Below are 25,828 nucleotides of genomic sequence, written 5' to 3' on the forward strand. Positions count from 1 at the left end.
ATCACTTTATCCATTTGTCCTGCTACCTTAAGGGACAGAGGTATGTGCACATCAAGGTCCCTCTGATCCCTTGGCTAACCCTAACCAAGCAGCTCAAATTTATCTGAATTGAATTCCATTTGCCACTGACTAGCCTGTCTGGCCAGTCAGTCTATATCCTGTATTCTAAGGTTATCGTCCTCAGTATTTCTCACTCCACCAACTTTGTATCATCTCTGAACTTACTGATCAACCTTCCTACCTTCAAATCTAAAAAGGGCCCAACACTGACCCGTGTGGGACCTCCAGACATCCCTCAACCATTACCCACTGCTTCCTGCCACTCAGCAAATTGTGGATCCAATTTGCCAAATTCCCTTGGATCCCATAGGCTCTTAACTTCTCTCTCAGTTTCACATTTGGGAACATGCCATTGATCCTCAACAGTTTTTGTTGCTAAACTCCTTACCCAGTCCACTCCAGCCAGCCCTGCCCTCATTCCTTTGTAAATACCCTTCTTTAAGTTTAGTACAGTTGTTTTTGGCCCAGTTTTTCCCTCTGAAACTCAACGAAGTAGAATTTAACCATGTTAAATTAAACCATGTTATTGTTGCTGATTCCTAGAGGGTTTTTTGCCCTGAGATCATGGTGGATGTTGGTATATTACATGACAGATAATTTTAGACACAGTGAAGGTGTTGAGAGAGATGTGATGAGGTTGAGCTAAGTTTCATCCATGAGTGATTACATGTATGTGAGTAGGAAATCTACTGTCTTTACCTGTTCTGCACTACTTATAAATCTACGTCCACACCAAAGTTGACTGTTAATTGCTTTTATGTGTCTCAGCAAACTGTTCAGTTTCTTTAAATATATTTTCAATTTAAATGGGGATGGACAATAGCCTTTTCAGCAATCTGTACATACCAAGTATGAATTTTAAAAAAGGAAATGTTTTGGCACAGTTAACACAATTATTTGAAAAGCACTAGCGGATCTTTGATATCTATCTAAGACAACAAAGTCTCATTCAGTACCACACAGAAACATTAGTGGTGACTATCAGCTTAAGTCATGGTGTGGGACGTGAACTCGTAAGCATTGACTCAGAGGTGAGACTGTTCCTGGTTAAACTAAGGCTGTTACAAGGCCAGCTTACTATGATTTGGAAATGTCAGTGTTGGACTGGGGTATACAAAGTTAAAAATCACACAACACCAGGTTATAATCCAACAGGTTTATTTGGAAGCACTAGCTTTCTGAGCGCTGCTCCTTCATCAGGTGGTTGTCCAGCTTGCCGGCATTTAGTCTGTAATTTCCTGATATCTTGCCATGATTTTGTTCATTTCTTGCCTCCATCTGTTTAAAAAAACCTATAACAGGTTATGTCGTAGATTACAGAAAAGTATCTCCTGTTCGTAATTTCAGGTGAAAGTGGTTCTGGCAAGACAGAGGCGAGCAAATATATAATGCAGTATATTGCAGCCATCACCAACCCCAGCCAGAGGGTGGAAGTTGAGAGGTAAGATCTTGTTCTGTGCAGCTTTCAAGTACTCTGTCAAGTTTCGTGAATCCCATGCCTGGACCACATGTAACAGCCTGAAGAAATCTAGCACTTTTAACATAATTTAAAGCTCCGCTCCTGAGAGGCTTTAAGAAGGATTATTGGACAAAATTTGATAATAATCCAAAGAAGGACTGGCAGTCAAAACCTCTATCGAGGAGGTATGTGTTAAAGATCCAGAGGGAGAAAGACTGGGATCAAGGTCCAGAGCTTAGGGTCAAGACAGATGAAGACACCAATGATAGAGTAAAGGAAATGGGAATACACTAAGGGCCAGAGCTGAAGGCTTTATGAACTGTAGGAGAAGGGGGGGCTGGGGGGGAGTGCAAAGCAAAGAAATGATGGCTGAATGGATGCGGTGTTTATATCATTTTTGGAAATGGGCAGCTATAAAATCTCCAATGGGATACCTGGGAAATGACTTTTGTCCAGTAGTTAAAACCACAAATCATACCATTAAGCAATGGAGAAAATGTCCTCAACACCCTACTGTCTGTAACATGCTGATATCAATGGCTTAACAACATGGTCTGCTATCACTTTTTCAGGGAAACTTTGGATGGATGATAAATGATGATGTTGTCAATGATATTCACCTTCCTAGGAATTATTTTTTAAAATGTTAAACAATTACTGAATTTCTGGAAAACTTCTGGAATGTTTTGGATCCATGATCTTTGCTTTTCTCTATCTTTGATATTTGTCAGTACACCACCATTGATGACCTTGTATTCAATTGATGACTCGGGAATTTGCTCTTTCAACTTTTCCCATCACCTCTCCAACTCTTAAAACCTCCTTAATGTTTGTGTTTATGTGTTGGATCTGAGTCAGCTGTTAACTGATTACGCACTTATGAAATAGTGGGATGTTTTAGAATGTTGAAGGCACCCATAAAAGTCATTCTTGATAATGGTAGCAAAGTAAAATCGATGAGTTTAAAATTGTATGAAGGATAAACATAAGATTGAAGCTTGGGCAGTGAGAATGAATATTAATCCCAAGGATTCCAACACTTAAAACTGATTATGAAATTAACTGAATATGTTCGCCTACCGCAGAGAAAATTCTTGTGCAGAGAAGTGAATTTTTTGGAGCTTTACCTTAGCTCTCGCTGTTACTGTTTTCAGTCTGTGTATTTACATGATATATGTTCACCCCTTTGCCACTTCCCCCTCCCTCAGTGTAAAAAACATTTTGCTGAAGTCCAACTGTGTCCTGGAGGCTTTTGGGAATGCAAAGACGAATCGGAACGACAATTCCAGCCGCTTTGGGAAGTACATGGATATCAACTTCGACTTTAAGGGGGATCCCACTGGCGGACACATCAATAACTATTTGCTTGAGAAGGTAAAAAAATGTCTTTTGTTTGTCCTTCTAGTGCTCTATACCCGAAGTTGAAAGGTGCAGGAATATACTTACACCTGTTTCATTTTTCTCTCCTTTTAAAATCTTTTGGAAGGAAAAACCAGTAAAAATCCTTGAAAATATTTTGGAAATGGTTGTACTGGACCTCCATTTTTAAAGTACACAGATGGGTCAGACTAGTACCTCTCATCATCTCTCTCCCTATATCTCATACATTTTATGAGTCTGCTTTTCACTGACTCTCTGTCTTTATCTATCTGTTGCCGTGTCTTCATCTCTAACTGTGTTAGTATAGTTTATTTTATCTCTATGTTTATCATTATCTCTTTCTAGTTCTGTCTCTTTTTGAAGCTCTGTTTATTTTCCCCTCTTTTTTTCTTTTTGTCAACTGGGGATAAATCTGTGCCTCTCCTGGGCTGTGCTCACTTGCATAGCACTAACACATAGCTTCTATTTAAATAATTCACAAGTCATCGGCATTATTATTGAGCAAAGCATTTATTCCCCTCCCCTCAAAGAAATGCTGGTGGGGAACTACCATCTAAACAACTGAATATTTCCTCGGCCATTACAGGGGCAGGGTAAGAGTCAACTCCATAACTAAAGGTTTAAAGTCACTTATAAACCAGGCTGGGTGAGGAAGGCAGATTTTCTTTTCTAAGGTTTTAATAAACCAGGCGAACTTTTATAATAAGTGCTTAGTTACATAGCACTGGCCTTTATGGTCCATACATAGGTGGGAACACACGAATACATCTGAAAAACAGGCTAGCTTGTCCACCCTCTGCGTCTCCCAAGATAGTTTGAGGAGGTGGGGAGATGTCAGATGGGCTGTCCACCTTTGGGTCTCATTCCTCTGATTTAATGGGAACAGGGGAGACCTATGTGAAAGTGAGGACTGCAGATGCTGGTAATTAAAGTCAAGAGTGTGATGCTGGAAAAGCACAGCAGGCCAGGCAGCATCTGAAGAGCAGGATAATCAATGCTTTGGGCAAAAGCCCTTCATCAGGAATGAGGCCTATGCCTAATGTATAGTCTTGACCCTTTGCTGATTGACCCTGACCAGTGAAAGCAGAAGGTTTGCCAATGTTTTGAGTCCCTGGTGCCAACCATAGTCATTTTCAATCCTCGCGCCATTCTCTTGTTCTGTCCAATGCTCTTCGCCTGCCAACCCCTTTTGTTGTGAACTGCCCTCTGACCCAGGCGAGATCCCAGACTTAGTTGGAGGTCATACCCATCATTGGTTGCATCCTCCTTGGTTTAGCCATAGTGCTAGCAGTCACCATTGCTCCTGGTGGAGCTGCCAATAATTCAGAGTTCCAGAAGGCTGTAATTCCAGCTGGGGAGATGCTGAGGTCTTACAAAAGAACACAAAAACTAACAACTAGGAGTAGGGGGAGGTAACTCAGACACTCAACCCTACTCCGCCATATAATACACCATGCCACATATCATCTTGGCCTCAACTCCACTTAGCTGCCTGTTCTCCATTACCTTTCAAGTTATTGCAAATTTAAATATCTGTCTATCCCGTCATTAACTTTACTCAGGTCTTGCCTTGTAATATTTACAGTTAAGTTAAAGTGAAGTCAAGAAGATCTAGGCCATTAAGTTATATTTAAGCTTCAGGTGGTGGCATTTGAACTCATGGTTATAAATCAATAGGCTGATATTATATAAGAAATGAAGGAATCATTAGGATGAGATGGGCACTGCAGGGTGTAGTGTGCTTTATCTCCCTTTCCAAAAAGATTTTGATTTAACTCCCTCCCCCTCTCCCAACCTCTTCCTCACCTTTGATGGTTGCCATGGCCTTTAATTGGTTTTGCACATAAATTATTCTATTGGAAGCATAAGTGATTTACTAATGTTGGTTAATAGATTTTAAAAAGGGTCATTTGCTGATGGGAAAATGAAATGCTCAATTGTCTGTAAGAGTTATTTCTGGATGTTATAAAAATAAATCAGTAGGATGAAGCAAAAAAATTGGTCAGCATGATGTCCCCTCCTTTTCTGCCTCGCTTTTTCCTCACCTTTGATGCTCTGCATTGCTCTTAATGGGACTTGCATGTAAATCAATCAACTGGAAATCACGGGTGATTTACTGTTGGAAATAATAAATGAAAAAAATACCACAGCTGATTTGGTGATGGGGAAAAAGAAATGTTCAGTTGTGTGTAAGAGCACTTCTGGATAGAAGAGGTAAAAGATTGATAAAAAAAACAGTAGCAGTAGGTCAGGTCTCTTGTGGTGCAGTGGTAGCATCCATACTTCTTGGCCAGAATGCTTGGGTTCAAGTCCCACCTGCTCCAGAGGTGTGTAATAACATGACTGAATGTGTTGATTTTTAAAAACATCTAAATCAGCAGGCCATGTCTATGCTACTAATTCCTTTGAGCATACCTGACCATCAGCTCTCTCAATTCCTGAGCATAACGTCTCAGTTTACTTGTTTTACATCTAGCGTTGGATGAGCAGAAATTTCCTCCATCAAAAATTGTAAAGACCAAGACTTTGTTCCCAAAGTTCACTTCCCAACACAAACTCAGAGACATCAACTCCATCTCTTTCTCGATAATCATTTGAGACTGAACCGGGCTGTTTACAAATCTCAGTCATATTGTCAAATTTCATACTTGACCCTGAAAAGTTTCTGGCCTTATTAGCTTTGCCTTTGTTAGTCCTAGATTTGATTGTTTCAGTCACCCCTCTCACTTTCTGCTTCATGTCAACCTGAAGTCATCCAAAGCTCAGTTGAGTCTCACCTAACTTGTACTGACTCTCATTCGCATATTGCTTCCGTGCTTAACATTGACTCCCAATTTAGCAAGGGATTGATTTTAAAATCTCATCCTTGCCTTAAAATATTTCTATGGCATTGTCCTTCCCTGACTCTGAATTCTCCTCCTTCCCTTCACCCTTCAAGATATCTGTGATGCTCCAATTCTTATCATGAACATTCCCAATGTTAATTACTCCATCTTTGGTGACCTTGCTTTTAGCTGTCTCAGCCTTAAATTCTAGAATTCTGTCCTTACACTTCTCTCCTCTCTTCTATTTTTGACTATAGTGAAGCTCCTTGGAACATTATATTATGCTAAAAGCATTAAGTAATTCTAAGCTGTTATTCTGACAAACTATTATCCTTTGTTGTAGTCTGGAGTTCCAGCTCAGAAAACCTTTTGGTTATTAGAATCAAAGAAAATGCTATTCTAATAGATGCCCATTAAGATGGACTTGCACACAATAAGTATTTCTGGGAAATATTTCAACACTAGTACTTATTGTCACTGTTCTTGAATTGTGATTTTTATTGTTGTCCCCACAGTCACGAGTGATTGTTCAACAAAGAGGTGAAAGGAATTTCCATTCCTTTTATCAGGTAACCATTCTTTTATTTTATTTATTTCTATTTCTTTTATTATCTGTCTCAATTATTTGTTTTTCACAACAAACCAAGGTTGATTGAGTTCTGCTCGATAATAGATTCTAAACACTATTGAAAGTCCAGCCATTTACATAGAATCTCATACATCTATGGATTCTCACAACCTATGGGCGGCACGGTGGCACAGTGGTTAGCACTGCTGCCTCACAGCGCCAGAGACCCGGGTTCAATTCCCGCCTCAGGCAACTGACTGTGTGGAGTTTGCACGTTCTCCCCGTGTCTGCGTGGGTTTCCTCCGGGTGCTCCGGTTTCCTCCCACAGTCCAAAGATGTGCAGGGTCAGGTGAATTGGCCATACTAAATTGCCCGTAGTGTTAGGTAAGGGGTAAATGTAGGGGTATGGGTGGGTTTCGCTTCGGCGGGTCGGTGTGGACTTGTTGGGCCGAAGGGCCTGTTTCCACACTGTAATCTAATCTAATCTAAATCTATAGGCAAATGTAGTACACAATAGGTTCCCACAAAAACACAAGCAATAGGAACAGGAGTGAACAATATGCTACAGAGCATTTCCTGCCACTCAATATGATCGGGACTGATCTTGAACATCAACCTGGCTTTCCCACCAACTCCCCATATTCCTCGATTTACTGAGAGGATCAAAAGATCATTTAACTTAGCATAAATATATTCAATATTCAATGTCAGCGACAATCCACTGACATAGACAATTCTAAAGTTTCTCGATTTGGAGATGCCGGTACATGTAGAACTCCGAGCTCAAAAACTGCATGAATTTATGTAAAACTCCATTATCTCACTTTTTAGATTAGAATCAATCTAAACATCATGGCATAAACAGAGAACACAGGGGGCTAACACCTTCAACATATTGTCTAGCTATCACCCATTGTTAACAGCTAACCCGAGAATGCAACATTTTAAAAAAAACGTTTTGTGATTTACACATGAAAGAGGTGAAACTATCACTGTATTCTAACAGATGAAAGGCTTAACAGACAATCCATTTTTCAATGTATAATTTCAGTTACATCACACTGTAAATTTTTGCTATAAATTCTGTGTGTTAGGATTGAGCCCTACACCAGCACCTGATGAAGGACCGTTGCTCCGAAAGCTTGTGTGCTTCCAATTAAACCTGTTGGACTGTAACGTAATGTTGTGTGATTTTTAACTAAAGTTTCTCAACCTTTTGAGCGAAAAAAATTTCTCCTTATGTCCATCATGCATATGATGCACAGAGCTGCCATCTAGTGGAGGTTGTGAAGAAGTGAATAATGTCAATGGACAAACTGCAGAGGCTCAGGCCAATGCTCTGATGACACATACTCAAATCCCACTATGATCTGGAGATGCCGGTGTTGGGCTGGGGTGTACAAAGTTAAAAATCACACAACACCAGGTTATAGTCCAACAGGTTTAATTGGAAGCACTAGCTTTCGGAGCGACGCTCCTTCATCAGGTGGCTGTCACAACCACCTGATGAAGGAGCGACACTCCGAAAGCTAGTGTGCTTTCCAATTAAACCTGTGGGACTATAACCTGGTGTTGTGCAATTTTTAACTTTGTAAATCCCACTATGGCAGTCTGTTCAATCTCAGTTCAAACACTTTTTAAAAATTGGAATTAAAAGCTGTTCTGTAACCATTGCTAATTATTGTAAATCCGTCTGGTTGACCAGGAAAATCGATTCTCCTGGCCTGATTTGGCCCACCATGACACTGGATTCACAACAATGTGGTTGACCTTAAAGTACCTTCTGAGATGACCTTGCAAATTACTAAGTTGTATCAAACCAGTACGAAGTCAAAAAGGAAAGAAACTGAGTAGAATGCTGGGGAATGACATAGGAACAGGAAATGACATCTGTAGTCCTGTCAAATTTTCGAAATCCTCTTTAGCAACAAGAAGCTGCACAAACTGATCAAGCAACAGCCTTACAAGGTCCCAGGCTCCATTAACTGGGGATGTCCCACCAACAAAACAGACCCATCAGATGTGGTGATAATACAGCTGGGTGGGAGTTACCATCAGATTTTGTTTCAGTTTAGAGCTTAGGATCAGAAAATCTTTTGATGGTTAGAATCAAAGAAAATGTTATTCTAACAGAGGCCCTCAATGTGAAATGAGCCATCAACATTAACTCCGGCTAACATAGAGTTTCATGACATCAAGTCAAACATAGGGCAGGAAAGCTCCTGGTGACTACTATTTATGCCACCCTGTTCCTCAACAGATGACTTAATCCTCCTCCATATCACCACCTGGAGGAAGCACTTAGGGTGGCAAGTACACAGACTGTAATTTGGGTGGGGGATTTCAATGTCTATCTCCAAGAGTGGCTCGGTTGCACAATTACTGACCAAGCTGGTCAAGTCCTAAAGTACATTACTGCAATACTTGGATCTGTACCAACAAGAGAAAACAACCTACTCAATCTCATCTCAACAATTTAACTGTCACAGATGCATTTGTCCATGGCAGTATTGGTTGGAATGACCACACTGTGGAGACAAAGTGCTAGTTTGCACTGAGGATTCCCTCCTTGTGTTCCACTACATTAAATGGTGCAGACTTTGAACAGACCTAAACACTCAAACATGTTATTATCACTAGACTGTTAATCCAGAGACCCAGGTAATGTTCTGGTGGCAGATGGTAGAATTTGAATCAACAAAATAAACTTCCCTAGCGATCAAGGTCCAACTGCAATTTCTGACAACCTTCCTCACTGTCCACGATACTGCCTATTTTAGTGTGATCAGCAAACTTACTAACATGCCTTATACATTCTCATCCAAATCATTGATATAGATAACAAACAGTAATGGGGCTGGCACCGACTCCTGAGGCACTCCACTAGACACAGGCCTCCAGTCTGACAAGCATCCTTTCACTATTACCCTCTGCTTCCTACCAGCAAACCAATTATGTATCCAATTTGCCAGCTCGCCCTGGATTCCATGAGATCTAACCTTCTCGAGGAACCTACCATGTGGAACCTTATCAAAGGCCTAACTGAAATCCATATAGATGACGTCCACTGCCCTGCCCTTGCTGACTTTCCTGGTCGCTTCGTCAAAGAACTCTAACAAATTTGTGAGGCATGATCTCCCATTCGCAAAGCCATGCTGACTATTCCTAATCAAACCCTGTCTTTCCAAATGCACATATATCTTATTCATCAGATACATCTCAAGTAACTTACCCAGCACAGATGTTAAGCTTACTGGTTTATAGTTCCCAGGCTTTTCTTTGCAGCATTTCTTGAATAATAACACAATATTCATTGCCCTCCAGTCTTCTGCGACCTCACCAGTGGCTTACGATGATGCAAACCCCTGCAATTTATTTTCTTACCTTTCGCAGTATTCTTAGATATATCTGGTCAGGACCAGAAGATTTATCCACCTTCATACATTCTAATACATCCAGAAACTCCTCTACTGTGTTATGGACTGTCCCTAAGACATCACCATGAATTTCTCCAAGTTTACAAGTCTTCAAGTCTTTCTCCATGGTAAACACAGAAGAGAAATATTCATCGAGAACCTTGCCCATCTCCTGTGGTTCTACACATACATGTCCACTTTGGTCCTTTTCTCTCTCTCATTATTCTTTTTCCTTTGATATATTTAAAGTACCTCTTTGGATTCACCTTAATCTTCTTAGCTAAGGCTATCTCATGCCACCTTTTTGCCCTCCTGAGTTTCTTCTTCAGTAAACTCCTGCATTCCCTGTATACCTCCAGGGATTCCCTTGATCCCAGCTGCCTGTACCTGAGCCACACCTCCTTTTTTCTGGTCAAAGCCTCAATATCTCTTTTCATCCAGGGTTCCCTATTCCTGCCAACTTTGCTCTTACCCTCACAGGAACATAGAGACCTTGAACTCTAGCTATCTCACTTTTAAAGGCCTCCCACTTGCCGGAGGTCCCTTTACTTGCAAACAAACTACACCAATCAACCTCTGAAAGCTTCTGTCTAATTCCATCAAAATTCACCTTGCCCCAATTTAGAACTCAGACCAATCTTGTCCCTCTCCATTTTAAAATTAATAGAACTATAGTCTCTGGTCCCAAAGTGCTCCCCCACTGTCACCTCCATCACCTCTCCTGCCCTATTTCCCAAGAGTCAGTCAAGTCGATGACCTCTTTCAACATTTTCCTTCCAAGATCCGAAGGGCCGAAGGGCCGAAGGGCCTGTTTCCACACTGTAATGTAATCTAATCTAATCTAATCCTCAGCATCACAGATGTCAATTTTCATGTCCATGTGATATCAAGAAATAGGTGGAGGAACTGAATACTGCAAAGGTTATAGGCCCGGACAAATTCCAGCAATAGTACTGAAGACACAACAATGCAGAAAATTTCCCAGCTACGTCCTGTACATAAAAAAACAAGGCAAATCCATTGTGGCCAATTATCACCCCATTAGTCTGCTCTCAACCATTTGCAAAGTGATGGAAGCTGTCATCAACAATTCTATCAAGTAGCATTCGCTCAGCAATAACCCACTCACTGATGTTCTGCTGGGATTCCACCAGGGCTGCTCATTCTGACCTCATTACAGCCTTTATCGAAACATGGACAAAAGAGCTGAATTCTAGATTAGATTAGATTACTTTACAGTGTGGAAACAGGCCCTTCGGCCTAACAAGTCCACACCGCCCCGCCGAAGCGCAAACCACCCATACCCCTACATTTACCCCTTACCTAACACTATGGGCAATTTAGCATGGCCAATTCACCTGACCTGCACATCCTTGGACTGTGGGAGGAAACCGGAGCACCCGGAGGAAACCCACGCAGACACGGGGAGAATGTGCAAACTCCACACAGTCAGTCGCCTGAGGCAGGAATTGAACCCGGGTCTCTGGCGCTGTGAGGCAGCAGTGCTAACCACTGTGCCACCGTGCCACCCTTAGATGTGAAGTGAGATGATAGTGACAATGCCTGATACTAATTCAGCAACTGGCAAAAGGATCATCAAGGAGCCCTTGCAAAACCGGAGTCAATGGGAATCCTGCAAGAAATGTTCGGAGTACTACCTGGCATAAATGAAAAAGATCACTCTTGTTGGGAGTTCATCTCTTGCGCTCTCTAGATGTTGGACAGACTTTGGGAAGGCATGGGGTGAACTACTCATTGTTTATTTCTCCCTCTTATCTGCTGTGAAGTGGTCTTTATATGGCTGTTCCAGTTAAGGTTCCAGCCAATAGTAATCCCCACAATGTTGACAATGGGAGACTCGGTGATGGCAATCCCATTGAATAACAAGAGAAAGTAGTTAGATTCTCTTCTGTTGAAGATGGTAATTGCCAGGCACTGGTAAGACATGAATGTCACTTATTAGACCAAATTCCTAAGTGAGTCCTCATTCCAATACGCAGTTATTCCTCATTTCACTCTCTCACAACCTAGATCAGTTTGTGTTTTTTTTAATGATGCTGAATGAGAGATGTCTGTTGTTCAGGAAATTAGAAGAGATCACAGCACAGAAGATGGCGGCATGGTGGCTCAATGGTTAGCGTTGCTGCCTCACAGCACCAGGTTCAATTCCAGCCTTGGCTGTCTGTATGTGTGGACTTTGCACATTCTCCCCGTGTCTGCGTGGGTTTCCTCCCACAGTCCAAAGATGTGCAGATTGGCCATGCTAAATTGCCCATAGTGTTAGGTGCCTTAGTCAGAGGGAAATGGGTCTGGGTGGGTTACTCTTCGGAGGTTCAGTGTGGACTTATTGGGCCGAAGGGCCTGTTTTCAAACTGTAGGGAATCTAATCTAATCACAGCTCTTATTTGAACAGTGATATCAGGTCGCTTACATCCAGAGAAACGAATATGTCTCCCTTTATGCTCTAAAGGGGCCAGAATCAATCATTTTGATTCAGATACATGGATACCACCAACTAAGTCAATCTGATATTTGTGTTGTGGATGTGCCACGGGTTATAGGCAGAGGTGTGTAGATGCATGTATAGATCTGTTTGTACATTATTGTGTGCTTCTTGTGTTTGCTTTTGGGCTTTGGGCTCTGTGCAGGTGGTTCTGGCGATAGTTGTGTAAGAGTGTTTCTCAGTGTGCATTTCGGTGTTTGTATTTCTGTATATGATTGCACACATGTGTTTGCATTTGAGTGTTGGTATATCTGTGTATTTGAGTATTTATGGTTATCAAGATATGAGTATATTTGAGTGGATCTGCATGTGGATGTATGGGTGTGCTTGAACACGCATACAGGTGTACATCATAGATGTATATTTGTTTGGTGTTTTTTTCATAGTTTATTTTGTGGTTACACATTGAATATTGTATGGGTTTGTGTGCTTCTGGCTGGATTAGCATGAGAGTGCAAACAAATCTGTGAATATGTGTGAACATATTTGTACATGCTTGTGTGATTGATGAGTTGTGAGCTTGTTTTGAATGAAAATCAAATCTCTTCCCCAGGCAGGTCCAATGTGACAGTGAGACACACAGAGAAGAAAGCCAACCATTTAATCTCTGGTCTGTACTAATTTAGCTGACCATAGCTGACAAATGCAATGGAGAGGCAGCAGTAACAATTAGCATCAGGCTCCTTGAACTAAAAAGGAGAGATATTACATCTTGCTGAATTAGAGGAGGTCAGAAAGAGTGGGAGAGTTCAAGATGTCAAAGAAAGATACTAACTGTTTTAAGACTATGAAACGAGAGGGAGAGAGAAAGAGGAATATTCTGAGAGTGTAGTTATAGGTTATAGCTGAAGGTGGAAAAGTCCTTCAGAAGAAAGTAAACATCTCCCTGTTTCTATTCAGGAGTGAGAGAGAAATACTAATCTAGTTAGAAATGTTGAAGGTAGTTTATTGATAAAGGTACACAAGAGGGATGGTTTCACATCCTGTGTTCTAGTTATTCATTAAATTGATGGAACAGATTCCAAATAGGATTTCAATAACAATCACTGAAGGATTGGAGTTAACTGCTTCAATTTACAGTTGAACACTTTGACTGTGAAGGTTAAGTTCTTCTGTTTCTATTCACTTTGGACTTGTGAAGAGCCATACATTTTGGAATTCTATGGAAGCCGTATGTAGAATCCATAAAATGTTTAAGACGTTTCTGCACAAGGAAGTTAATTTATGTAGAGGAGCAATTTCTGTTACTGTATGTAATTGAGCTTTGGTTCAGTGGTTACAGTCTCACCCCTGAGCCAAATTGTTAGTGATCCATAATCCATTTATTCCCCTCCAAACAAAAATTGTCATTGGATAAAATTAGACATGAGGGAAGTTACATGAGCAATGAGGTTACTCTACTTAAGCACGTACTTCACAGATTTAATATATAATTTCCTGTGATGTGCTTACAGTTAAAAGAATAAACCGTTGACTCAAAGCGTTGTGGTTTCAGTTCACATATCAAACACACATGACTTATTAAAACTTTTACTCACTTGGAAACCTCATCAAGCTAATAATAGATATGGCACGAGGTATGTGTTTTTACAATTGAATCTCCATTTGTATACCATGCCAGTGAGGCACAATTGCTTCTTGTCTTCTGAGCCAGAAGGTTCTGGGGTATAGCAGACCCTGGAGATTCACTGCAAATTAAACACAGACTTGAGACTGAGTGTAGAATTGAACTTGAGACTCCAGAGTCATTCTGAACAACAGCATATCAAAACTACTGGAACACTATCTCAGTGATGGTTCAATTCAAAAGATCTGATCATTTTTGGGCTTGCATGAGAAACATTGATCACAAAAACTGGGTTGCCACAAAAATGCAACTAATGGACAAATATGTCTTAAGAAGAGACTTTGCCACCATTCGTTTGTCTACATGTACCACTAATATGTTGTGGTTCTGTTCGCCGAGCTGGGAATTTGTGTTGCAGACATTTCGTCCCCTGTCTAGGTGACATCCTCAGTGCTTGGGAGCCTCCTGTGAAGCGCTTCTGTGATCTTTCCTTCGGCATTTGTAGTGGTCGTCCAGCTATCCTTAGTAGCCACACACGCAGATAACAAGCAACATGAATTCGACTGGGACAACACTACTATTATAGGACAAGCCAAACAGAGAACAGCCAGGGAATTCCTAGAGGCATGGCACTCATCCACAGATTCAATCAATAAGCACATCGATCTGGACCCAATATACTGGCCACTGCAACGGACAGCTGGAACTGACAACCGGAAGCGGCAGATTCAAACCACTACAAATGCCAGAGGAAAGATCGCAGAAGCGCTTCACAGGAGGCTCCCAAGCACTGAGGATGTCACCTAGACAGGGGATGAAACGTCTGCAACACAAATTCCCAGCTCGGCGAACAGAACCACAACAAGCATCAGAGCTACAAATCTTCTCACAAACTTTGAGTACCACTAATATGATTGACCATGAGACCATAAAATACAGGAATAACATGAGGCCATTTGGCTCATCCGATCTGCTCCACCATTTGATTATGGCTAATGTATTTCTCAACCTCGTTCTCCGGACTTTTCCTCATAACCCTTGATCCGCTTACTCACCAAGAATCTATCTATCTCTGTCTTAAATACATTCAATGACTTGGCCTCCACAGTCCTCTGCAACAATGAATTCCACAGATTCATCACCCTTTGATTGAAGAAATTCCTCATCTTGCTAAAGGGCTCTTCCTTTACTCTGAGACTGTGTCCCCAGGTCCTAGTCTCTCCTACTAGTGGATACACCTTCTACATGTTCACTCTATCCAGGTCTCTCAATATCCTGTAGTTTAAATCAGATTGTCCCAGTCCTTCTAAACTCCACTGAGTACAGATCCAGAGTCTTCAACCGCTCCTTATATGACAAGCTCTTCATCCCTGGAATCATTCTTATATAGCTACTTTGGACCCTCTCCAATTCCAACACATCTTTCCTTAGATACAGGGACCTAAACCACTTATAATATTCCATGCACGTTCTGAATGGAGCCTTATACAGCCTCAGAAATACATCTCTTCTCCTGTATTCTAGCTTTCCTAACAGTGAACTGAACCTGCACGTTACCCCTAAAAGAATCCTGAACCAGGACTCCAAAGATCCTTTTACTTCAGATTTCCAAAGTCATTCCCATTTAGAATATAACATACTCATTTATTCTTCCTGCCAAAGTGAATGATTTCCCACACGTTCTCACACTCTCCTAGCGTGTCCAACCTTTCTGCAGCCTCTTTGTTTCCTCAACACTACTTTGTCTCTCCATCTATCTTTCTGTCATCTGTAAACATAGCAACAATGCCTGTAGCTGCTTCGTCCAGACCGTTGATATACAGCATGAATAGTTGTGGTCCCAATGCTGACCCCTGCTGAACTCCATGAGTCACCGACCACCATCCTAAAAGGGGACACTTTATCCCTAGTGTCTGACTTCTGCCAGTCAGCCCATCCTTTATCCATAGTCAATCCCTTAGCCCTAATACCATGGGCTCTTATTTAACAGCCTCCTACGTGGCAGTTTGTCTGATTGATTCTTAATGATCTCTAAAATGGTCTAACAAGCCAACCTTGTTGGGGGCATTGAGGATGGCCAATAATTATTACTAATTGGTCACATTTCAAGAGTAAAATGTTTTAAGAACTTTGGGTTTGGTTCATGGAGTGAAACTTTTGGTGTGAAGTTCCTAAGTGTGAAGGGGGTTGGAAAATGACTTGTGTGAAATTGCATTTGAGAAACACCAATGCATACCTGATTTAAGAGTTTCAAAACTCTATGAAACAAAACACATTCTGTTAAAAAAATGCATGCTCATTAGACCTGAATACTGGATCAGAAAAAATATATAAATTCTCTGCCAATTTGTATATTTTCAGCTGATCCTGGGTGGCTCTGATGATCTGTTGAAGTCCTTGTACCTGCAGAGAGATGCTGAAGAATATGCATTTATTAGAGATGGAGCGACTGTCAATGTAAGTATGCATAGGGTGAAGTCTTTTGGATTGAAATTAATTATCTTGACAAGTACATGAAATTAATAAAATAGATCTATTGTCATGTTACAGCTGACATTAGTTGGATATTTGACTATGAGATTGGCTATTACAGCCAAGTCTACCCTGGTCAACACATGCAGTGAGGTAGTTTCCCAGGACACAATTTTGCAGGAACAAAATGCTACAGATGCTCAGAAATAAAAAGAAAAAATAATGGTAATACTCAGCAGGTCTGGCAATAGAATGTTAACTCTGTTTTTCTCTCCCCAGATGCTGTTGGACCAGCTGAGTGTTTCCAGCAATTTCTGTCATTGTGTCATTGTTTACTCAGGTTTTTCTTATTGTTCGAACCTGGGGAGTTGACCTGTCCTGGAGTCCTACCCTGTTCTGGATAGGCTTTTATGTAACAAGCATTTTTCTGACATAGCCAACAAATCATTTTAGGGAAAGAGTGCAACACATCTTTGTGAAAACTATGGGGTGAGAGTGTGAATCAGCAGGAAGTGAATGTGTCACTACATACTAAAAGGGAATGTGGTACTACAGAGAGAATATCTGCATGTGTCACTATGGAAACAGAGTGTTAAAAAGCTCTGGTTTAAACACTCTTATGTTTGTTAGTAGGTTTTCAATTGTGTTGCAAAACCATATGATCATAAAGAATAAGACTGAAGTCACAGTCGAGGTGGTGGTGGAGGTGATGTCACTGGCCTGGTAGTCCACAGCTAATAATCTGGCAACATGAGTTTGATTCCAACCCTGTCAGATGGTGTAATTTAATTCAATAAAATTTGGCATTAAAACACCACTACAACCCAACCATATAATCGTTGTTAATTGTTGTAAAATCCCATTTGGTTCATTAATATCACTTAGAAAAGTTAATCTGCCATCTTTACTCAGTCTGGTCTATAAGTGGATCAGGTCCACAGAAATATGGTTGACTCTTAACAAGCTCCAGAAATCGTCTGGAAAGCCAATTACGGTCAATTCAGGATAGGCAACAAATGATGGTCTTGACACATCCCCTGTAGAATAAGAAATAAATCCAGGGGAATCATCCTACCTTGTCATGCTCTGTAAGGATTTTGTAAGTGAGATTACCTCACATTCTTCAAACCTCCGGAGAATGCAGTCCTAGTTTCTTCCATCTCTCCTTAAAAGGGAATTCCACCATCCCAGGAATCTGGCTGGTGGACACCCTTCCAGCCTAGCAGAGAGTAACTCCCTGATAGTTCAAGATGTATTTACTTTTTCCTTAGGTACTTGCAGTGATTTAGCCTCCTCAATTCTTCATAATAGATAATTCCAGGAATTCATTCCGGGGGAAGAAATTCCTTCACATCTCAGTTTGCATTCCCTACATTCCGATCCCAATGGAATAAAGGTAGCAAATCCCAACAAAGACAATAGTTCTCTGAGGAATGTGAAATACCTCTTATCTCCTGTTCCTTTAACAAAGCATCCTTGGTAATCAGATATTCAACAGAAGATGGACCATTAAAGGTGAATTGCTTGCATAATAGAATCCTGGTTTAAGATAATGTTCTGAAAGGGAACTAATAAATGATCTAATCAAGTTACAATTGCAATATGTGAAGTCTCTCCTCACTTTTATCCTTGCCTATTATTTGTTGACATTCTCAGTTGTCCATATCTTTAAATGGGAAGTATTGAGTCCACCAAATTTAGCCTGAAGCTAGCTGTGTCATCAAACTGCAAGCTATAAACTCTTTGGGTTTCATAGACACAAATGTCAAATATGGCCAACTTATCATTTATCATTTATAATCTGTGTTTGATCAGAAGTCATACAACACCTGGTTATAGTTTCTGCAGTGGTGACCATGAAACTCTCATGAATTGTCATTTACCACCCCATCTGATTCATTGATGTCCTTTAGGGAAAGAAAGCTGCACTTACTTTGTCTGGGATGCAAGTGTCTCTAGACTTGCAGCAATATTTCTGATTTTTAACTTAGCCTCTAAAACTCCATTCAAGGGCAAATAGGAACGGAAGATGAATACTGGAAATGCCAGTGATGCTCATAGCCACTGAAAGAATTAAGAAGCAGCCACTACCTTTCACCATGAAGAATTCCAGACTTGTACTACATAATGTGTTAACGTCAACCTATGATAAGGTCAATTCACTCAGGCAGCTCTTTCCCTGGGTCAAAGGGGAATAGTTCCTGTTGGGGAAAAGTTAACATTATTTGCCTGGAAGCCATTTTCCTAATCTGGCTGAGAAACCATTTTGTGTCTCCAGCCAGAACTTTGTTGGCTGTGCATTTCTTACTATGAGGAAATGAAAAAGGTAGGCCTTATCTTCCTAAGGTGTCAAGATAGTGTTTCCTCCCTTTGCTGAATGATCAGCACAGGCTGTAGTAAACTGACATACACTTACCAATTAGTCCCACTTCCTTCACAAGTTATTGCCACTTCATGGTCATTCAGCTAATTAGGGATATCTCTGCTTAGTGTTAGCAATCTGTGTAACTAGAACAGACTGTGATACCATTTATTCTGTCCACTTGTGGAATGCATAATAGTGCTTTAGTTTTGAACTTAATGACTAACCTCTAATTTAGTACCAACTTGTCAGCATGCCACACTGTGTAATTAACGATCAGCTCCTATCTGTTTTCTCTATATAATCCTGTAGTATCCTGATGTACTTTGGAATAACACCGAACCACAGTTAGGATGGTGAATTCCCCATGATATATCGTGTAATAAACTAATCAGTTCGCATGGTCTGAGTCTCAAGAGTTATCTTCAACAGCTCCTGATCACTTTTATCTTTCAACCTTCTACATAATCCATTACCATATAGCTTGAAGCTTACTCTTGTCAATTTCTTTTCTTCACATGCACTTTGATTGATTTTCAGTCTGTGATCAATGACAAGGAGAATTTCAAGGCTGTAATGAAAGCAATGGAAATCATCGGATTCAGTGATAAAGAAATTGATACCATCTACAAAATCTTGGCCACCATCTTGCATTTGGTAAAGATAAACTTTGATCAATATTTTTTGCATTAGAACATCTGAACAGGAATAGACCATTTTCTGCCACTGAATTAAATTATAGACGAAGAACACTAATTCCATTTCTAGTCTTTGTTCCACTTTTAATAATCTGCTTAAGTAATCTGATATGTATATTTATTGAGCAAGGCTCAGAATTAATACATGTATTAATAGGTTTTTAAAATGATGAAACTTAACAACTCTAATACCATTACTTCATAAAATTCTTTTGATCTTCAGCTTTGAAAGCTGTAATTCATTCAGCATCCAGAGCCTTTTGGATGGCTAGGTTCCAGATTTTCACCACCCTTGGTGTGAAAAGAGTCTTCCTGGTTTCACGCTGAATTATTCTTAAAATCTCTGCTTTTAAAATTGCACTCACTAGTTTTGGTTGACCCAACAAAATGCTGCAACTTCCTTATTAAATGTTTTCATCATTTTAAAGATCTATTCATTTTGAATCTTGCCATATAAATTTTAAAGATGAATAACAACATCATTAAAAATAAAGCACTTGAATGGATTTCGGGGTATGACCTCTCAGTCACCTGCCTTCCTTGGGACAAATGAGATCCTGGTCGTTTCCTTTCAAGCTACAGTGAAAATGTGTGAAAAATGAATAAAACAGGCAACTCTATGGGAGAACAATTTCAATTCACCCACTTTTGGTGTTACTGGAGACAAGTCTGTGTTCAGATGTGCAATTTGCTCTCAAGAGGTACAAAGATACTTCAACCAGTTCACAAGCTTCCCCTATGATAGGACACCTTCTGATTATCTGACCCGACCTCTACCCCATGTTCAATTAGCCTAACCATGTGACTAGCTGTCGAGTGGGAAATCTGTCGAAAACATTTAAAAGGGGGATTACAGAATTCAGTGGGAGCTTACTTCTTACTGGACTAGCCATATAACTATTTTGATCACAAGATCAGACCAGAGGCTGACAATCCTGCTACAAGTAAACTCATCTCTTGACTCCGCAAAGTCTGTCCATCAATCTTCGAGGCACAAGTCAGGGATGTAATGGAATACTTCCCAGTTGCCTGGATAAGTGCAACTCAACGAGTTTGACTCATCCAGGACAATAGTTTATTTTATCATTCGCCACCTTAAACACTATCTCCATCACCAACACACAGCAATGTGTAACATTTACAAGTTTGCACTGCAGCAATTCACCAAGGCTCATTAGACATCACCTTTCAAACCTGGAAACTCTATGACCTATACAGATAAGGACATAGGATACATTGGAACACTACCACCTGCAAAATTCCCTTCCAGCCACAGTCTATGTTGTCGAAATTTTGTCATTGTCATTGGGTCAAAAATCTAGAACTCTGCTCCGAGCAGTCCAAAAGACATACCTACACCACATGGACAACAGCAGTTCATGAAATCAATTCACCATCATCTTTTCAGGAGCAATCAGGGATGAGCAATAAATACTTATCTAACCAGCAACACACACATCCCATTAAGAAATTAATGAGAAAACACAATTTAATGTTACTATTGGTTTCCAATGATCTGTTTTAGCTGTGCTATTTACTTTATTTAAATAGCCTACCAGTACACATGGATTAATATATAAACGTCAGTATGCATTACATAAAGACAAATTATGTTCCATTACATTGAGTTATTAATGAAGTACATGAGTTCATAAGATATTTGAGCAGAATTAGGCCATTCGGCTCATTCCATCATGGCTGATATGCTCCTTAAAGGTTTGAGGCAATGGAGAGATTCATTCCAATAAGTGTTGTGTACGTGGAGTTCAAAAATGTTTATAGAAACACTGCACATTTGGCTTGTTAGCAAAACTGATACCCATTGGATTGCAATTGGTACAAACTTAGCTAAGAGACACAGAATAGAGAGTAGTGCTAAATTGTTGCTTTTCAAACTGTAGGGAAATTTGTGTTAGAGCCCGTGTATTGGTGTTGGGGTCACAATTTGTTTTGATATAAATCAATGACCTAGATTTGGGAGTGCAGAAGCATAATTTCGAAGTTTGCTGATGACACAGAGTATGGAAATTAACAGTGATATTTGTGGCAGATGTCAGGAGCACAGACCAGTCAAATGACCAGATGAAATTTAGCACACTTGTTTGGTAAATAGAATTTTAAAAAGCAATTAAACTCAATGGTACAATTTTCTAGAGGGTCTCTGAGGCAAGACGGACAGAAGGATGTATATTTACAAGTCTTTGAAGGTGACAGGATGTGTTGAGGAGGATTTTAAAGGTGTACGGAGTCTTGACATGTTTAATAGTGGAGTAAAGTACAATAGCAAGAGGAAAATGCTAAATCATCATAAATTGCTGGCTAGACTCCAGGGAACTATTACATCTAGATCTGGCAGGAGTGATGTCAAGGTTTTAGAAAGAATGCAGAAAGGAAAAAGAGTCATACAAGTAGTCACAAAATTGGACAAACTGCAATTGTTCTTCTTTCAGTAGAGAAGGTGAGGAAGAGATTTGATAAAGACATTTAAAAGATTGAAGTGTTTTTGGTGGAAATGAAAAGTACAATCCATTTCTAGCAGCAGTTTGGTAATTACAAGATGGAGATTGAAGGTAATTCACAAAAAAAGACAGGCAGCCTGGGCAAAATGAATTTAGCACAATGATTTTTCTTACGAGCTAAGGTGCACAGCCTGAAAATTGGTGAGAACAGATTCAGGAATAATCCTCAAAGCAGAATTGCACAGTACTTGGAAGTGGAAACACTTGAAGGGCAATGGGAAAGTTATCAGAGTGGTGGAACTAATTACCTTGTTCTTGTAAAGAACTGACACAGGACAAATGGGCTGAAAGGCAGTATTATTCCATGACTGGCCAAATCCCGTGTGTTGCAAACATTATCGTATGACAGTTGTAGGCTTGATACTCAGAGACGTAAAAATGTACAAAACAGAAATAGACCCTGCAGCCTAAATTGTCCAAGTTGACCAGACATGCTAAATTAATCTAGTCCCATTTTCCAGCACTTGGCCATTATCCCTCTCAGCCCTTCCTATTCATATACCCATCCAGATACCTTTTAAATGTTATATTTGTATTCACCTCCACCATCTCCCCTGACAGCTCATTTCATACATGCTCCATCCTTTGCTTGAAGACATTCTCCCTCAGTCCCTTTTAAATCTTTCTCCTCTCACCTTAAACCCATACCCTCTATTTTTGGACTCCCCTACCCTGGGGAAAAGACCTTGTCTATTCCATGTCCTCGTGATTTTATGGACTTCTATAAGATCACCCTTCAGCCTGTGACTCTCTAGGGAAAAAAGCACCAGCTTATTCAGCCATTCCCTATAGCTCAAACCTTCCAATCCTGGCAACATCCTTGTAAATCTTTTCTGAACCCTTGCATGACTTCTTAAATTTCGGATTATGGGAGTACATCAGTAACTGTGCTGGATGAGTAAACATGAGGTTTGGAGTTATAAATTTAAAGAACTGGAAATTTAAACATGATGGAAGATTTGAAATCATCTATGAAATGGTCTGCAAATAAAAAGCAGGCATCAGTAATAATGAACCTGGAGCTGTAAGATTGTTAATGTGTATCTACCATTTATGATACAAATGACATGTCAATTTGATGATGTTTTATGGGATAAACAACCAAACCTATAATTTGTTTTGACGTGCATGCATTACTCATCAGCATTGCTTGCATATTTTAAAGTTCCTCAGTGTATGTTGAAGTAAAAATGGCTCCTTGCTAGTTACCTGTGGAGATATGAGTAACACATCCATTATTTCCCCAGTGTAATTATGGTATTTGTGGATACGACTAGTGCATTCAGTGATTCCTCAATGTATATCCACTGTTCATATCTAGAATAACCCATGATTTCTTTGTATATTGCTAAAGATCACATACATGCTATAAGTCCCATGCTTCCTTTGTCTGCACCCAATGTGCATTGGTCAGATGGGCATACTAAATTTTTTCCCTTTGCATGCACATTATCGATCGAGAAAAAGAATATATCTTGTCATTACCCAAGCTTTGTTGATACCTGCTTGTGTTTTCTTTCACAGGGAAACCTAATGTTTATCACAGAGAGTGACACTGCCTCCATCAGCAATAATGACATGGTATCACAGATTGCAGACATCACTATGACAGAGCCGTACACCGTCAGGAAGACCCTTCTTCATCGAACTGTGGCTACAGGAGGGGGTGAAGTGATTGAAAAGGGTCACACAGTACAGGAAGCCGCATATGGTAGAGATGCCTTTGCCAAGGTAAAGGAATGCTGGTGACACTAGGGTTTCTTTCACCTGAATGTTATGGGTGCTCTCACCCCAATTCAACATCATCCATTGCACAATGTTAGCACTCACATCTCTGAATCAGTGCATAGTGGTTTCAAGTCTTTCTGTGAGATATTAAACTGAAATGCCTTTTATTTTTAGTTCTTTATGGATGTGAATATTGATGAGATTTAAACTGGACCATGAGGCTTTGGCAGAATGCAACTCTGCAGCTGCTGATGGGTCACAGTCTCTCTTAAAGCCCAAATTTTAGCTTTTAGAACTATTCTGAATCCATTCCATTTAACATGATGGTGGTGCCACACCACACAATGGAGGATAAACTCAATATAAAGACCAAACTCTCCAATGGATGTAACACATTGAATGGACCTATTTCAAGTAAAAGCAGCGGAGTTTTTTCTAATCTCTTTCCCAATATTTAACCCCAAACACATTTCTAAAACAGATTATAGGGTACCTGGACATGTAACTGATTGCTCTTTGTGAAATCTTGTTATGTACAAATCAATTACCAAATTGATGACCTAATGAATCAATTGGTGTGCAGCATCACGATAATGGGCTGCATTTTCTTCAAATGTAATTATTCATATCCAAGATGAACAAAATTATCATTTGAGATTTTGGAGCAGATTTGTAGCTCAGGCTGTAAGTTTGCTCGCCGAGCTGGTGGGTTTGTTGTTGTGGTTCTGTTCCCTGAGCAGGGAATTTGTGTTGCAGACGTTTCGTCCCCTGTCTAGGTGACATTTTCAGTGCTTGGGAGCCTCCTGTAATGCGCTTCTGTGATATTTCCTCCGGCATTTATAGTGGTTTGATACCACTATAAATGCCGGAGGAAATATCACAGAAGCGCTTCACAGGAGGCTCCCAAGCACTGAGGATGTCACCTAGACAGGGGACGAAACGTCTGCAACACAAATTCCCAGCTTGGCAACCAGAACCACAACAACGAGCACATGAGCTACAAATCTTCTCACAAACTTTGGTGGGTTTGTTCTCAGATGTTTCATCACCATGCGAGGTAACATCATCAGTGAGTCTGTGGTGAAGCATTGGTGTTCTGGCCGGCTTGCTATTTAACTATCTTGGTTTGTTGTGGTGGATGATATCATTTTCAGCTCTGTTTCTGAGAGGTTGGTAAATCCTGGGACAGGGACGAGAATTCCTAGAGGCCTGGTATCAAACTGGAATTCCATTAACAAACACATCGATTTAAACCCCATTTACCAATCTTTCAGAAACAGAACCAGAAGTTGTATCACCCACCACATTGAACCAAGACACATAAATAGCAAGTGGGACAGAACACAATGCTTCACCGGAGGCTCATTGATGATGTTACCTAGCATGGTGACGAAACGTCTGAGAACAAATGTCAGTGAGCAAACTTTCACCTTAACATTATTATTTCTCGGTTTTATCAAACCCAATGAGGCCATTCCTACATTCAAGTTAAAACAACTACCCATCTTATCTCAGTTGCCAAACTGTTAACAGTGTATGGTGTTGTGAGAATGGCTTGAACTGAATGAAATCTAACAACTTTTAAAGCTTGTTGTTAGCAACGTTGCTTATTTGTTTAACAATCTATATATGTTTTTCCTTACAGTGCAATGTCCTCAGTTTTAAAAGATCATGCTTCTACAATGCTATCGGGGCATTGAGGAGAAAAGATAAAACTTTTTGAGAATGTGGTTGCAGACAGTTCTTCACACATTGCAGCTATGGCTTGATTAGAAAGTAAATTATAAAACTGTATCAATGTGCTTGTAAAGTTGCGATTGTGGCTTGATTACACCTGTTGAAAATAAATTAGCATGCAGTGAGAATGTTCTCACAAGGTGTGAGAAATTTTTCATGTGAATTCTATATTTTCCGGCCAGTATAGAAGGACTTTTATCCTGAATCTAAATTTTGTCATCCCTGATCTGAGATTGTTTGATTGGAGTGTATGGAAGACAATTTATTATGCCTTGATGAGGAAGAAGGTTGGAAGAGGTGTTTACTTTCTAAGTAAACAAGTGTTATTCTCACTTCATAGGCTATTTATGAGCGCCTATTTTGTTGGATTGTGAATCGTATCAATGATGTCATTGAGGTAAAGGGTTATGATCCACGCATTCACGGAAAGAACACTGTAATCGGAGTGCTGGACATTTATGGATTTGAGATCTTTGAAAACAACAGGTATGGAGCATGGTGACATTATCCATTACTTGCTGAAATGTGCATTAT

The 25,828-nt window shown here is 40.2% G+C and overlaps 1 protein-coding gene across 2 annotated transcripts in view; it reads left to right on the plus strand.

Moving 5' to 3' along the window:
- LOC122548945 (unconventional myosin-Id-like) overlaps window positions 1-25,828 on the plus strand; it is a 143,702-nt gene that overhangs the window by 17,757 nt on the left and 100,117 nt on the right. For both annotated transcript variants that reach the window (XM_043687950.2, XM_043687951.2), the window contains exons 3-9: window positions 1,408-1,501; window positions 2,728-2,893; window positions 6,240-6,293; window positions 16,140-16,235; window positions 19,153-19,269; window positions 23,354-23,560; window positions 25,635-25,780. In XM_043687950.2, the coding sequence (XP_043543885.1) occupies window positions 1,408-1,501; window positions 2,728-2,893; window positions 6,240-6,293; window positions 16,140-16,235; window positions 19,153-19,269; window positions 23,354-23,560; window positions 25,635-25,780 (880 nt within the window). The remainder of the gene's footprint in view (window positions 1-1,407; window positions 1,502-2,727; window positions 2,894-6,239; window positions 6,294-16,139; window positions 16,236-19,152; window positions 19,270-23,353; window positions 23,561-25,634; window positions 25,781-25,828) is intronic.

This window comes from Chiloscyllium plagiosum, unplaced genomic scaffold (assembly GCF_037043375.1).
Source record: "Chiloscyllium plagiosum isolate Xiang-an unplaced genomic scaffold, Cpla_swu_hap1 HiC_scaffold_4, whole genome shotgun sequence".
Classification (NCBI taxonomy): domain Eukaryota; kingdom Metazoa; phylum Chordata; class Chondrichthyes; order Orectolobiformes; family Hemiscylliidae; genus Chiloscyllium; species Chiloscyllium plagiosum.